This window comes from Rhagoletis zephyria, unplaced genomic scaffold, assembly GCF_001687245.7.
Source record: "Rhagoletis zephyria isolate East Lansing unplaced genomic scaffold, Rhagoletis_zephyria_1.1 Rzeph_scaffold_01089, whole genome shotgun sequence".
Classification (NCBI taxonomy): Eukaryota; Metazoa; Arthropoda; class Insecta; order Diptera; family Tephritidae; genus Rhagoletis; species Rhagoletis zephyria.
The window spans coordinates 7017-20505 of record NW_016158173.1 but is presented as its reverse complement, the minus strand read 5'-3'; the positions used below and the strand labels follow the sequence as shown (position 1 = coordinate 20505).

General features: G+C 40.8%; 1 protein-coding gene across 1 annotated transcript in view; it reads right to left on the bottom strand.

Annotated features, from left to right (window-relative positions):
• Positions 1 to 9437, bottom strand: part of LOC108362753 (mucin-19-like) — a 31227-nt gene extending 21790 nt beyond the window's left edge. The window contains exons 1-2 of the mRNA XM_017615875.1: positions 8943 to 9437; positions 1993 to 8588 (exon numbers count right to left, since the gene is read on the bottom strand). Of these exons, the coding sequence (XP_017471364.1) occupies positions 1993 to 8588; positions 8943 to 9348 (7002 nt within the window). The 5' untranslated portion in view covers positions 9349 to 9437. The remainder of the gene's footprint in view (positions 1 to 1992; positions 8589 to 8942) is intronic.
• Positions 9438 to 13489: the final 4052 nt, after the last annotated feature.

The following is a 13489-nucleotide window of genomic DNA, read 5'->3' as shown; positions in this document are numbered from 1 at the left end:
CAAACGCAACATTTAAATGCACATTTACATGTCTGGTGTAGCTGTATGCGCGAAGATGCTTGCCACAGTTTGCTAATTTCCAGAGGATCAGGGCTCAATTCCCATTACAACCAGCATGGAATTTAAATATTTTTTGAACTTAATTATGAAAAAGCAATCAGTAATTGCAAATCGCTTCATTTTAATATGGGCGTATTTGAATTGAATATTTGTATACTAAATACTAAAATTTTTATACTTAAATGTATTACGAGTTGGGTTGGCGCTCTTTCATATGCGTATTTTTATACCCGAGCGCACTTGTGCACAAGGGTATTATAACTTTGTTCACATAACGGTTGTTTGTAACAGGCAAAACGAATCGAGATAGATATAGACAAATGTATACATAAAAAATCATGTCGCCATCGACAAAGCGTTTAGACAATGAAGATAACAAATAGGAACCTGTGGCCCGTAGCTCGTCGTTTTTAATGTGTTCAGAACTTAAGGCGCACTTTACAAATCGGAGGAGAATCTCGGCCAAACATTAACATATTTTTAACAACACGTAGAGATTGAGGTGTTGTCTTAAAATACCGAGGTCGCGGGTTCAAATTCCACCACATGCAATCCTAACTATATTATACATTTCTGCTCTTAAAAGCCCAATTTATATCGGGAAGAATTGTTAATAACATTATCCCTGTAATGTGAGTGTTGCGAAGACATTAATAGTAATACGAACCTTGTTATAAAATTAAGGTGCATTGAAAAAACCGCGTGTCTTTTCTTTAAAAATTCAGAATTCAAGAGAGTTTATTACAAAAAATACAATTCTCAGTTATCATTACAGGGTTGCAAAAGGTAAAACAATTCAATGTTCAGTACAACATTACAGGGCTGCAAAAGTTGGTAGGAGAGTAAAAAACTATGCGATAATATTGAACAGTGAGTTTATTACATTCGATACGATACTAGGGTTCGGGTACTCGATTCCAAAAAATATCTTTTTAAAAATATCGAGTAGAAAATATCGGTATCGAATGCCAAAAGTATCGATATGGTATCGTATCGTATCGAAATTCGTGTCCCTACATAGCGCTACTATTCTTGGCAGATGTGTGAGGAGGATGCCGCTTTTTAGTCGTTTCAATTTAAACTAAAGATGTTTACTTTACAGGCTGCTTTTGCACGCTATTTTTGGATTGGCCAACGCAAAATATCTTATTAGGCGCCGGGAAGCAAGCGGGCATTTGCTAGTACATATATAAGCACAAAATTAAAAATATGTACACGTGTATACATACAATAAAAGTTGGCTCTTTATTTCCGGGCTGGGACGTGTACCGTCGTGCCGGGCCGGGCCGGGCCCCACTAAAATTCTTAATGGTCGGACTCGTGCGTGTTTTTGAAAGTTGATTTTGCACTCGTGCCGGGCCGGGCCAGAAAATTTAGGCCCGTGCCCATCTCTAGTACCAAGTACCGACCAATATTTAAAAGTACCGACTCAGCACATCTCTAATGATTACTGGAAGTTCTTTTGTCGAGTGTGGAGCGTGCTTATGTTATATATAATACTAGTAAGCGCGGGCATACGTTATCCTGCTCCACACGGATACATAGGAAGGTTACATGCATCGTAGATATTATGGGGTTTCACACCGAAGCTTTGTACTCGGCAACTCGGTGTTTGGTAATTTTTTCCCATGTATTTTGTTTGTGTAACACTATTTTACACAAACAAAATACATTAGAAAAATTACCGGGCTCCGAGTTACCGAATACCGAGCTCGGTGTAAAGACCTATATTGTTTCTTCCGTTTCATTTGATATCGAAATTTACAAAAGATTGTTATTATTGTTCACTACGTTTTGAAAAAAAACGATATCTGGTTACATCAGCCACGGGAATGGATTCATTGAAGTTGACTAAGCTATTTCGGAGATTAGCGTAAACGAACACAGTGGCACGGGATTTTTATATATTAAGATTAACTTTTTCCTACTTACGTTTAATTGCATTATGATTTTGTTGTATGCCCAATGCCAACGTTGCTTTGCTGTGACCTCCGGTTTTCTTATCATATGCATGTGCCCGCCGACCACTTCTTCGGTTTCGCCACGCATGAGTACCTTTTTCTTGATTGTGCTCGACAGAGACGGCAGCTCGGACATGGTGTCGTCTTCGTTTTCGATCAATGAGTCGTGACTGGGTCTTCGGCTATTCGGCGAATGCTGAGCCTTACTAAGGCCACTTTTGTTGACGCCAACTTCGCTAAGCAAGACGTCATCTTCGCCCTCCTCCATTATTATGCTATCTTGCTTCTTTATTTGATGCTGATGATGAGAGCTTCCATTAGCGACTGCAGCACCGCTACCAGCGGCTATCTTAGCCGCTGGGGAGCGTGAAGAATGTAAACCATTCGATACTACAGCATTTTCCATAATAACTTGTTTTTCGTCCGGTTCAATTGCTTGTTTTTTCGCTTTAGCACTTGCAGCCGCACCAACAACACTTCCGCTCGAACTTTCATCTAGATAATTGCCACTGTCTTCGCTCTGGTAATTCTCTTCTAAGTATGCATCGCTAAAATCGTCAAGCTGATAGCTGTGTTGCTGTTGTCTTTGTTTGAGTAATTTTTGTTTTTGCTGTTGCTGGTAGAGTAGCTCTTGCTCCTTCTCCAAATATTTATACTCATCTTCCTCGTTGAAATAATCCTCCCTATAATCATAACCACCGTTGGTGTGCTCATAATAACTATTGGCAGCCAACCGTCGCTGATGATCTTGCGACAATTTTTCCTGCTGCGCATCCGACGGTGTCATCTGCAGCTGGGGATCCATGTAGTAATTAGCCTGCTCACTATCGATGTCATAATTCAGCTGTATTTGTCGCAAGCATTGCTGTTTTTGGCTCTGCTCGCAGCCAATACGATCATCAACGATGTACCGACCCAATTCGCTATCACCAACATTATTCAACTCATTTTCGTTCGTTTCGTCGACAATTTCATCGTCATCAAGCAATTCATCGTCGATGCCGATCAAGTGATGTCCATTGGCATCGTTCACATCGTCAACAATTAGATCGTCGTCGTAGATTTCGGTTGGCTGTTGCTTAATCAAAAAGCCCGATTTACTGCTATTGATGGTGGGCAGCTTTTTACCGGTGGATCCAGCTGGTGGCACCGTCGGCAACAATTTACCACTTTGCTGCTGTTGCAATTGGCTTTGATTACCATTCAAATAATAATTTGTAGTCGTTGCTGACGTGCCAGTCGTAACTGCATTATCATTGTAGTGATACACATTTCTATTTTCATAATCATCGCCAATTGCGGTGGTAGCTGAGTACTGGCTTGACATTGAGTTTTGGTGCGATAGCAATTTTTGCTGTTCTTGCTGCTGATGAATGTTGTAATCAGTATTGTGCATGAGCGGATAACCGTTTGTGATTGCTGCCACAGTGGCGGCTGTGGTCCTGTCTGTTGTTATCTTCGACATTACGTCGGTAGTGGTTGTCACTGCTGCTGCGGCTGTTGTTGTAGCTGGTGTAGCTGTCTTTTGTTGCACAACTGTAGTCGCCTGATTGACAACTTGCGTGGCTGATTGCACCGCAGCAGCTGCTTTGCCCAGGAACGAACCAAACATACCACCGGCTGCACCTCCGCCACCACCAGAAGGCTTAGCTGCCGTTGCTGATGCTGACGATGGCTGCAGTGTCGTTTCAGTATTACTATTGTCATTTGCAGGTGGTCGTTGGGTCTGTACTTGTGCAGTAAAATTAGTTAGCGATGGCAAGAGGGAGGAAGTGGCCTTTTTCGCCAAGGACGCAGGGCTCGAAAACTTTGTGGCTTGTTGCTGCTGTTGAGGCAATTGTTCACTGTCGACTTGTTGTTGCGAATGGTTATATGTTGTCATCATATTATCATTGAGCATAGCAGTCGTAGTCACCATACTTCCATCAGCCCCAACAATTTGCATGCCATCAGCTATTTGCTCAGCATAAGTGACATTATAAATATCATCACCAACCATCAAATCTGCCGCGTACTCATCATACTCAGCGTAGCCGTACTCATCATCCACGCCCACATTTAAGTCCGCCACATCGCCAGCGTCGAAACATTCATTGTAAGAGTGACCATTGAAGCCAACTTTTGTGCTATCACTTGTCACCACTACAACAGATGATTGTGATTGTTGTTGCATGTACATGATGTCGTCACCACTAACACTGCCGACGCTGTTGTCGTGCATTATGTTCATTGCATTCAACATCATATCATCGGACTGTATATGCATTTGTTGGCCGTATACTGCGTTACCGCTAACGTCATACGGAGTGGTTTCCACATGGGCCGTGCTATTCGTATACAATGGATCACTAAATTTATTAAGATTAGCACTTCCAGTTTGTTGAAACGTACCATCGAAGGTTACGGCAGCCGAGTTGGTGTAGAAACCATAACTGTTATGGCTGCTAGTACCGTCTTCGACTGTGGCATTTGCTATGCACAAATTAGTAGAGAAACTCGGAACTGTGGTTGCTGTTATGCCGGATATCGTGTCACCAGCATTTAACAGCTTTGCTGTCGCTGTAGTTACTGTAGTCGACGCCGTTGAAGCAGCAGTATCACTGCTTTTACTGGGCTTTACTACGCCAGTCTGTTGGACCGCCGCCGTTGCGCCAGCCAGTAAACCTCCGACGTTCGGCACGAACTTCGATGCCAGACTAAAGCCAAATCCACTATTCTTGGCTGGTTGCTGTTGCGACTGTTGCTTAGCATTGATATCAGTTGTGGCTGTAACAGCGTTAACACCGCTGAGCACGCCATCAAGACCACCTTTAATGCCCTTAGAGATGCCACCAAACATGCTGGTGGCCTTACTGGCAACACCTAACGAGGCAGACGTCGTAGACGGCCCTCCAGTTGCCGTTGTGGTTGCTGTTGTTGATGTTGATGGCGGCAACAGTTTTTTAGTAGTCATATCTCTATTTGTTACTGCATTGGCTGGGCGATAATAACCACCCTGTGTACTGCCACTAACGAGACTAGTACTACCTGTTGTTGCCGTTGCCGTTGTGGCTTCGATGATTGAACTGAGAAATGCTGTTGTTGTCACAGTAGGCTCATAATGTGGCATAACTGTCGTCGCAGTTGTAACACCAGGCAGTTCTGTTTTATCAGCAACGGGTACCGTTAGATCCGTCCAGTCCACATTATAACTGTCGTAAAAGTTGTCATCGAATGCCGAAGCGAGAGACAACGATGTTACTGACGATGCCATACCCTCGGTTGTTATTATTGCAGTTGCACGTTGCTCATCGTCCACAATTTTTGTGGGCTCCAAGGGATAGGGCATGGAAAATACACCACTGTCCAGGCCGTAAGCTGATGTTATTTTAGTCACCGATGTTAAAGCATCGTTTACTATCGCGACACCAGCGTCTGAGCTTATAGTCGCTATTTCTTTTTCCGTAGCGATTTTCGTTGGCAGTCCATTTATCACATTTTCTGAGCTGGCTTCGATTGTCGACGTCGCATTCGTTCTCGCCACCGCGATTGTAGTTGTAGTACATGTTGATTTTGTAGTGGGTATCGTATATGAATCGAAACAGTTATACATATAGCTAAACAATGATGGGTCATAGTCACTCATGTTTGACTTGCTTGTATCACAGTTCAGAAAATCAGTTATATATGCCGGCAATTCGCTTTTAATATCGTTGGCAATGCCACTATCGATATCACCGCTCACGTTCGAAATATACGGGGATATATTTGTTGCAGTTGTTGTTGTTGGCAATTGATATTTTGTCAAATAATCCGCATATGATGTTGGTGTAGTGGTGTCAGTGAAAGAAACGTTTGCTGGCGTTGTGGCTACTATGGCTGTTGTTGTTTCTTTCGCTACTTCAATAGTTGTTGTGAGCAGTCCATCTTTATTATCGCTACTATCACCTATGCTTGACGTGGCTGTGATTATGCTAAGAGGATATTTTTTTAAATAATTATTTGGAGATATGCTGGATTCTATTGCTGAGGAATTCTCAAATTTGCCAGTATCCTCTTCGATTTGCTTTGTGGTAGTCAATTTCGTCAAAACATCTATGGGACTCGAACTTATAAGTGGTGACAATGCAAGCGATGTTGATATGATTTCTTCTGGCGCTTTTGATGTGAATGTTGGGGATGCTAATGAGGCGAATGCGGTTGTGGCTACTTTACTGGCTTTTGAAGTCATAAGACTCGACAAGGATGGAATACCGATTGTGAGTGGTGGTGACGTGGAGGTTGTGGTTTCGATTGTCTTAAATGGCTCAACTGCCGATGTCGCCGTTACAATCGCATCTGATGTTGTTAATGGTATAAAACTAAGATAACTAATTCCGTCCCCCTTGAGGTAGTCATCATAAATGCTAGTTTTACTTATACCACCAATCACACTACTGGACGTATATGTCTTATTTGTGTCCTTGATGCCACTAATACTATCAATACCACTATAACTACATTTAGTACTGTACATGATGCTACTATGTTCCGATGGCATGAAAGTTATATATGATGCCGTTGCTGTTGTTGTTGCAGCGGTTGCCGCATTTTCAGTTGTTGTAATGACTGATGGACTACTATATCTGGTTTCTGGTAATACTGTACACGTATACGATGGCATTGATATGGATGGGGATGGCGATGACGATGTCGGTGCCGATGGCAATGAGGACGAAGATGCCGTTTGCAAAATACTAGCATACGAAGAGGTGGTTGTATTATACTTCATGTAAAAGGGGGGGTCGGATGCATTCAATGAGTATGTTGGTGTTGTTGTTATGGATGTTTTTCTCGCTGGAGAAATTATGGACGTCTCGGTTCTCTGAGAAGTATGCAAATTATTATTATTGAGATGATTTATGTTTGGACCAAAGGAAGTTTCATCGCTCAAGTTGTTATTATTATAAATACAAAAGTAGCTATTCTTTTCACTATAGTCGGAGCTATACGTTGTTCCTGTCATCGTCATCGTTGCCGTCGCCGTCGCAAGATTGCTATCCGTGCCAGTCGCCGCTGAAATGTATGGTGAACTTCCAAAGCTAGGTACTGTTGTCGCTGACATTGTGATTGCTGCGGTGGTTGTCGATGTTGTGGTAGTTACTGCTGTCGTCGGTTTTGTGGCTCCCGCTTCAGACTCACAAATTTTTTGTGGCTGTATTGCAGCAATGGCCAAGGTAGTAGTAGTTGTTGTTGCTGCGTTTGATACATATGACAAATATGAAGGTGAGAACGGTTCTACATATGTTGATGGTGATGCTGATATTGATGTCGGTGCTGATGTTGAGGTTGATGTTATGTAAGCTAATGATTTCGATTCGCTAAATGCGTCTACCGTTAATGAAGGCAATTCACTATTTATTACAGCCAATGTGGTTGATGGCGGTTCTACTGATTTTGTCGTCGATATGGGTGCTATTGGTGTTGCTGCGCCTTGTGTTGGTTCTGTTGTTGTAGTTGTTACAGCAGTTGTTACCCTATTTTTTTGTGCTGTTTTAGATGCAGGTGTCGCTTCCTCATTTGCATCAAATGCAGTTACAGTTGATGTTGTCATCGTATTGCTGTTAGTATCTGGTGTTTGCATATCAATCGGCAGCTTTGGTAGCTTCTTACTCACGCCATTTTCTTTTTTTCGGCTGCCATTTTTTTCACTATTGTACTTTGGCGTTGGCAGACGCTTTGGCAATTTTCTAGTAGTAGTCGTTGGACCAAGTGCTGATGTTGGTGCGACCGCGTTTGATGAAATTTCGGCACTTGTTGTTGGTGTTGTTGTGGTGGCGGCTATTTCCAGCGAAAGTCTGCTTGTGATTGCAATTGAATCCGTCAATTCCGCTGCGATTGGTATTGCTGGCTTAGTTGCTGCTTTATCGGCAATAAAATAGCTGTTCGGCTTATTTGGCGCGATGCTTGCAGTAAAAAGTTTCGACGTTGCCTTGTTGCAGTACGCTTTTTCATGCTTCCGCTCCCCCAAGCTGGTGTCGCTGCTAATGTAATCATAAGCCTCGACTCCTTTTACTGTCGTCCCTGCCATCTCTGGCGTCGTAATCACCGTCGGAGGCACATTCGTTCGCTCCGCTAACATTGTCGCAGCGCGTTCGGTGATACGCTTTACCGGTACACGCGTATCACCTGAAGCAATCACCGAGGCCGTCGTCATTGCCATCATTATGGCATATTTGCGTTGTTGCTGCAAGTGCAGTTTTTGTGCCTGCGTTGCCGTATATGCGGGCGTGTCACTACATGTCGACAAATTGTCGGCGTTACTATTGTATACGTTATTGTATGAACCGCTGTAGTCGTCGAACTCCCTAAAGTCTAGTGGTGTCATCGATGTATGCGGCCGCTGCACTGTCGATGCGTAGTATTCCGTTTTGGAGTCATCCGACCCTGTATAATACGAGAACATTTCGCTGCGTACACTGCCATTGTCGTCATAATTGTTGTAATAGTTTTTTCTTATTGTCGCATTGTCGTATGTATTGTAATCGGTGTCCTCGCTTATAGTTGATGTTGGTGCCGGCGTTGTTATTAAAGCTCCAGCACTACCACCTTCAAATAGCTGCCTTTTTATCACGTTCCCATGTAAAGTCTGGTGACTGTGAAGCTGAGGCAGTAGACGCAATGATGCCGCTCCACTACAGTGGTGCTCATTGAGGCCAACAACATCACCTCGGAAGCGATCAGTAGTACAAGTAGCAGCGCCGGCATTCATTTGCTCAAATTCATTCAAACGCAATGCATCGTAGCCAGCCGAGAGTGCTTGCATTTGGGCATGCAGACGACATTGTGGAGTCCGTGCCGCCACTGCTGCTTGTAACTGCAACGCTGATGGTGTTGTTAGCGGTTGCTTAGCATCATCGCGTTGCGGCTGCATCTTCAATCCACCCATATAGGCGTACATACCATCCATAATGCTCCTGTTTGGCTTTGCCGGTAAGCGTGGCAGCATTTTCATGGTGTAGAGCGTAGAGTGTCTACCGCTGCTTATACTCTCTCCTTTATGAACGTTATTCTCCCAAGATGTATGACTAACGTCCGAATTAAATTCACTTATGTTACCAATGGTCGTGGTGCTGTCGTACATGTTTCTATAGCTAGATTGACCACCTGTACTGTAGCTGTATTCGCCGCTGGTGGTACCGATGCCGCCGTGAGCGGCAGATGTATAACTAATATATGCCTGGCTTTGATAATTCACATTGTCATAGATGGCATAGCCACTGCCCGCATTCAGGGTGCCATAATCATTACCAACTGTCATTGATGCCGCGATTACATCACTGGCTGTTGCGTAGGGTTGTTGCTGCATTATCACGTCAATGCGTCCACTGGAACCGTTAGTGGTGTCACATATGTTAGTATTGCCGTAGCTGTCATATATATCAATGTGATTTTTATATTGGTTATTACTACTTTCTCTACGTAAAGTGCTACTAATTGGTCGGCTATTGCAGGATAAGGCATCGATTTCATTGTTATAATAATAGTTGCTTTGTGAATGAGACTGAAAAGAGACAATTGTTTAGAATATTACTTGCAGTTATGTATGTTCTCGTAATTAACATTAACTTATGTATAAATAATAAAAAAATTGTAATTGTTTATAGGAAAAAGGATAAGTGATGTAATTATACCCGAGCGCACTTGTGCACAAGGGTATTATAACTTTGTTCACATAAGGGTTGTTTGTAACAGGCAAAACGAATCGGGATAGATATAGACAAATTTATAAATAAATGATCAGATTGAAAAGAGAAATCGATTAAGCGGTGACTGTCTGTCCGTCCGTCCATCCGTCTGTGCACACGATAACTCGAGTAAAAATTTCTTTCGGTATTGAAATCGGACTAAAATAACGGCCACTTTCCATACAACGGTAAATTTCGGAAATGCTTGAAACTTCTAACTAAATTTCGAAAATTAAGGAGGCTAACATACTCAAAATTGATACTAACAACAATCCCTTGAAAATAATAACATTGTTTTAGGGATATCAGTGGCAAAAATACATCGATTTTTTGAAATGAAACTTCTTAGGCGGCGTTATCGCAAAAATGGAGAGTGAAATTTTTAAAACTGAAAACGTTACATGAGTGAGAAGGAAGATATAGGTAGTATAGGGAAGGGGAAAAAAGAAATAAAGCGACGCATGACGGGTACGAGTACCTACATATGTATGTATATATTAAACTCCTGCGCGATTCCATTTAAACGGCCTAACAAGACATCCGACCGCCGCGCAAATACTTTCCCTTCTTTACTCTCATCGTTCGGGTCAAGTGTGAGTAAGCATAAACCAGTTTCTGCAAGCGTACGTAAACTACCGATCAATAGCAAGACGCGTAGAGTATTTACTTTGCCTTCCGCAACTACTGCGAGTAAAAGGTATTTGACAGTAGAGTACTCTACTGGTAGTACTTGAGTATTTTCGAAGAAAACATAGATTTGTGGTATCCGAATAAAACTAAGGACTGGAATGTAGTGGAGTGATGAAGAGAGCGACGAGCAAAACGTACTTTCAACTAAAATGCTGATATACATACATACCTAAGTACATATGTATGTATATGCATAGATACGCTGTCGCTTCACTGCAGCAAAACCAAGTTATGGGGAAAACCCTGATGATATGCGTACAATTGAAACCATGGGTTTGAAGATAGCGCAAATTGATGTGAAAATTTCCGTTTCATCTATATATATAATAAAATAATGTAAAAAAAATATTTTTAAAAACAAGCTTTTATTTAACTTGTANCAATTGAAACCATGGGTTTGAAGATAGCGCAAATTGATGTGAAAATTTCCGTTTCATCTATATATATAATAAAATAATGTAAAAAAAATATTTTTAAAAACAAGCTTTTATTTAACTTGTACAAGAAAATTTTGTCAAAACTACACTAAAATGAATAAAATAAAATAAGTTAAGGTCTCGTTAAAGTTACTAAAAGCCATTTAGTGAAAGGAGTTATTCAAACTCTAATGAAAATTACTAACAATTTGTACTAATTTACTTCGTTTTTAAAAAAGCTTGTCGCGCGAATAGCAAACCGGCATTTAAATATCTGCATACATACATATATATACATACCTAGANTTTACATTATTTTATTTTATAATTTTTAGTCCATTTATAAAAGTGTTGTATATTAAGAAGTGTTATTTTATTTTATGTACAAAATTTTGCAATAGATATTAAAATAAATCAACTTGCAATGAAAGAGAACAGAAGACTTGGCAAGCAAAATGTTGTTTGCTTACGTTTTGTATAAACATACATAAGTACATATAACAGCAGTTAATTTTATTTAAAGAAATGGCGTGTCGTCCATTTCCGCTGTAGCATGGCATATATTTAGGCGCAATATTTAACTGCTTGCGGCGGGGCGACATCTGGAGTCTTCTAATTCCTAGAACGAGGTTCATATCTAGACTAGGTTGATATTTAGAATTTGCTACAAATAGATTTGCTACACTATCGCCGGAAGGTTTAACAATTTTATAGTGGTTTTACGTTCTTTGGCAAATTACGCTCTGTTAACCATAAATCTTACTATTTTTTGATCGCGTATGAATCAAGACCCCTGGACTATATGGGGAATTCATTTATATATTAAATTGCATTGTCATCGTGATTGGAACTATGCTGAAAATTTCAAGTCTCTAACTTGTCGGGAAGTCAGTTTAAAATCGATTGGAAATTTCCGCGATTTGCGCGGGATGACCAAGTTAAATAAAAGCTTATAATAAAAATGAATGTTTGTCTGTATGTCCTTTATAGACGTCAAAAGTACCCAACCGATTTTAATGAAATTTTTACGGTAGGTGCATATAATCACTAGGAGTATTATAGAACAAAACTAATGTCGATAGGTGGCGCTCCAGTCGAGATATTTCTAAAATCCGTATTTACGGTCCGATTTGCTTAAAATTCGGTACGCAGGTAGCTTTTTAGCATATATTAGCATAAATGATACCTTTTTCCGAGAAGTTGAANTATATGCAAATAAATTAAAAAAAGTCGAGAGTCGAAAGTGAAAAGCCGACTTCAGTCGACTTCCATAAACAGAAAGTCGATCACTAAAATTCGACTTTCAGGATTAAAAAGTCGATTTTGGTCGAAAGTCGAAGTCAAATTCAACTCTCAAAGGTACACACCAACATGTTGTCTCAACTGATCCATTTTTTCTGAGAACTGGACCAGGGACCGATCTNTAAATGATACCTTTTTCCGAGAAGTTGAACAGGGACCGATCTATTCGAAAAAATCGTATTTATGGTCCGATTTGCTTAGAATTCGGTACGCAGGTAGCATTTTAGCATATATTAGCATACATGATCCATTTTTTCTGAGAACTGGACCAGGGACCGATCTATTCGAAAAAATCGTATTGACGGGCCGACTTGCTTAAAATTCGGTACGTGGGTAGTTTTTTAGCATATATTAGCATATATGATCCATGTTTTCCGAGAAGTGGACCAGGGACCGATCTATTCGAAGAAATCGAATTTATGGTCCGATTTGCTTAAAATTCGGTACTTAGGTAGCGTTTTGCCTGGATAAGCTTATAGATTCCTGTTTTCCAGTTTTCATGCAATTTCGAATATAAATAGCTTTGAGCAACCACCATCAAGAGGCGAATTCGTCACTAAGCAAGATATTTTTGCGCCCATCAGAAACAACGGATACTGTCAAAATATAATTATAATCTATATATATATAAATGAATGTTTGTCTGTATGTCCTTTATAGGCGTCAAAACTACCCAACCGATTTTAATGAAATTTTAACGGTAGGTGCATATAATCACTGGGAGTATTATAGAACAAAACTAATGTCGATAAGTGGCGCTCCAGTCGAGATATTTCTAAAATCCGTATTTACGGTCCGATTTGCTTAAAATTCGGTACGCAGGTAGCTTTTTAGCATATATGATCCATTTTTTCCGAGAAGTGGACCAGGGACCGATCTATGCGAAAAAATCGTATTTACGGTCCGATTTGCTTAAAATTCGGTACGCAGGTAGCTTTTTAGCATATCTTAGCATATATGATCCATCTTTTCNGGACATTCACTATAGAACCGGGTTGTTGCCGCCAGGGAGTGAAGAGGAAAAAATTTATTTCGCTTTGCGAATAACCGTGCTATAAAATGCCGCACAACTGGAGAATTTCAAGAACTTCTTCACGGATATAACACTTTCCTTAGGTTATTTAAAGCGGCAAATGACCACCAAACCATAATCTTAGCAGACGAATGCGCCTATGAAAATCGTAAACGTGAATTGTTGGTGAAAATGTTGGACCAAAAAGTTTCAATAAAATATATAATAATTTTAGGCGGGACGAAGTCCGCCGGGTCTGCTAGTATNTGGATAAGCTTATAGATTCCTGTTTTCCAGTTTTCATGCAATTTCGAATACAAATAGCTTTGAGCAACCACCATA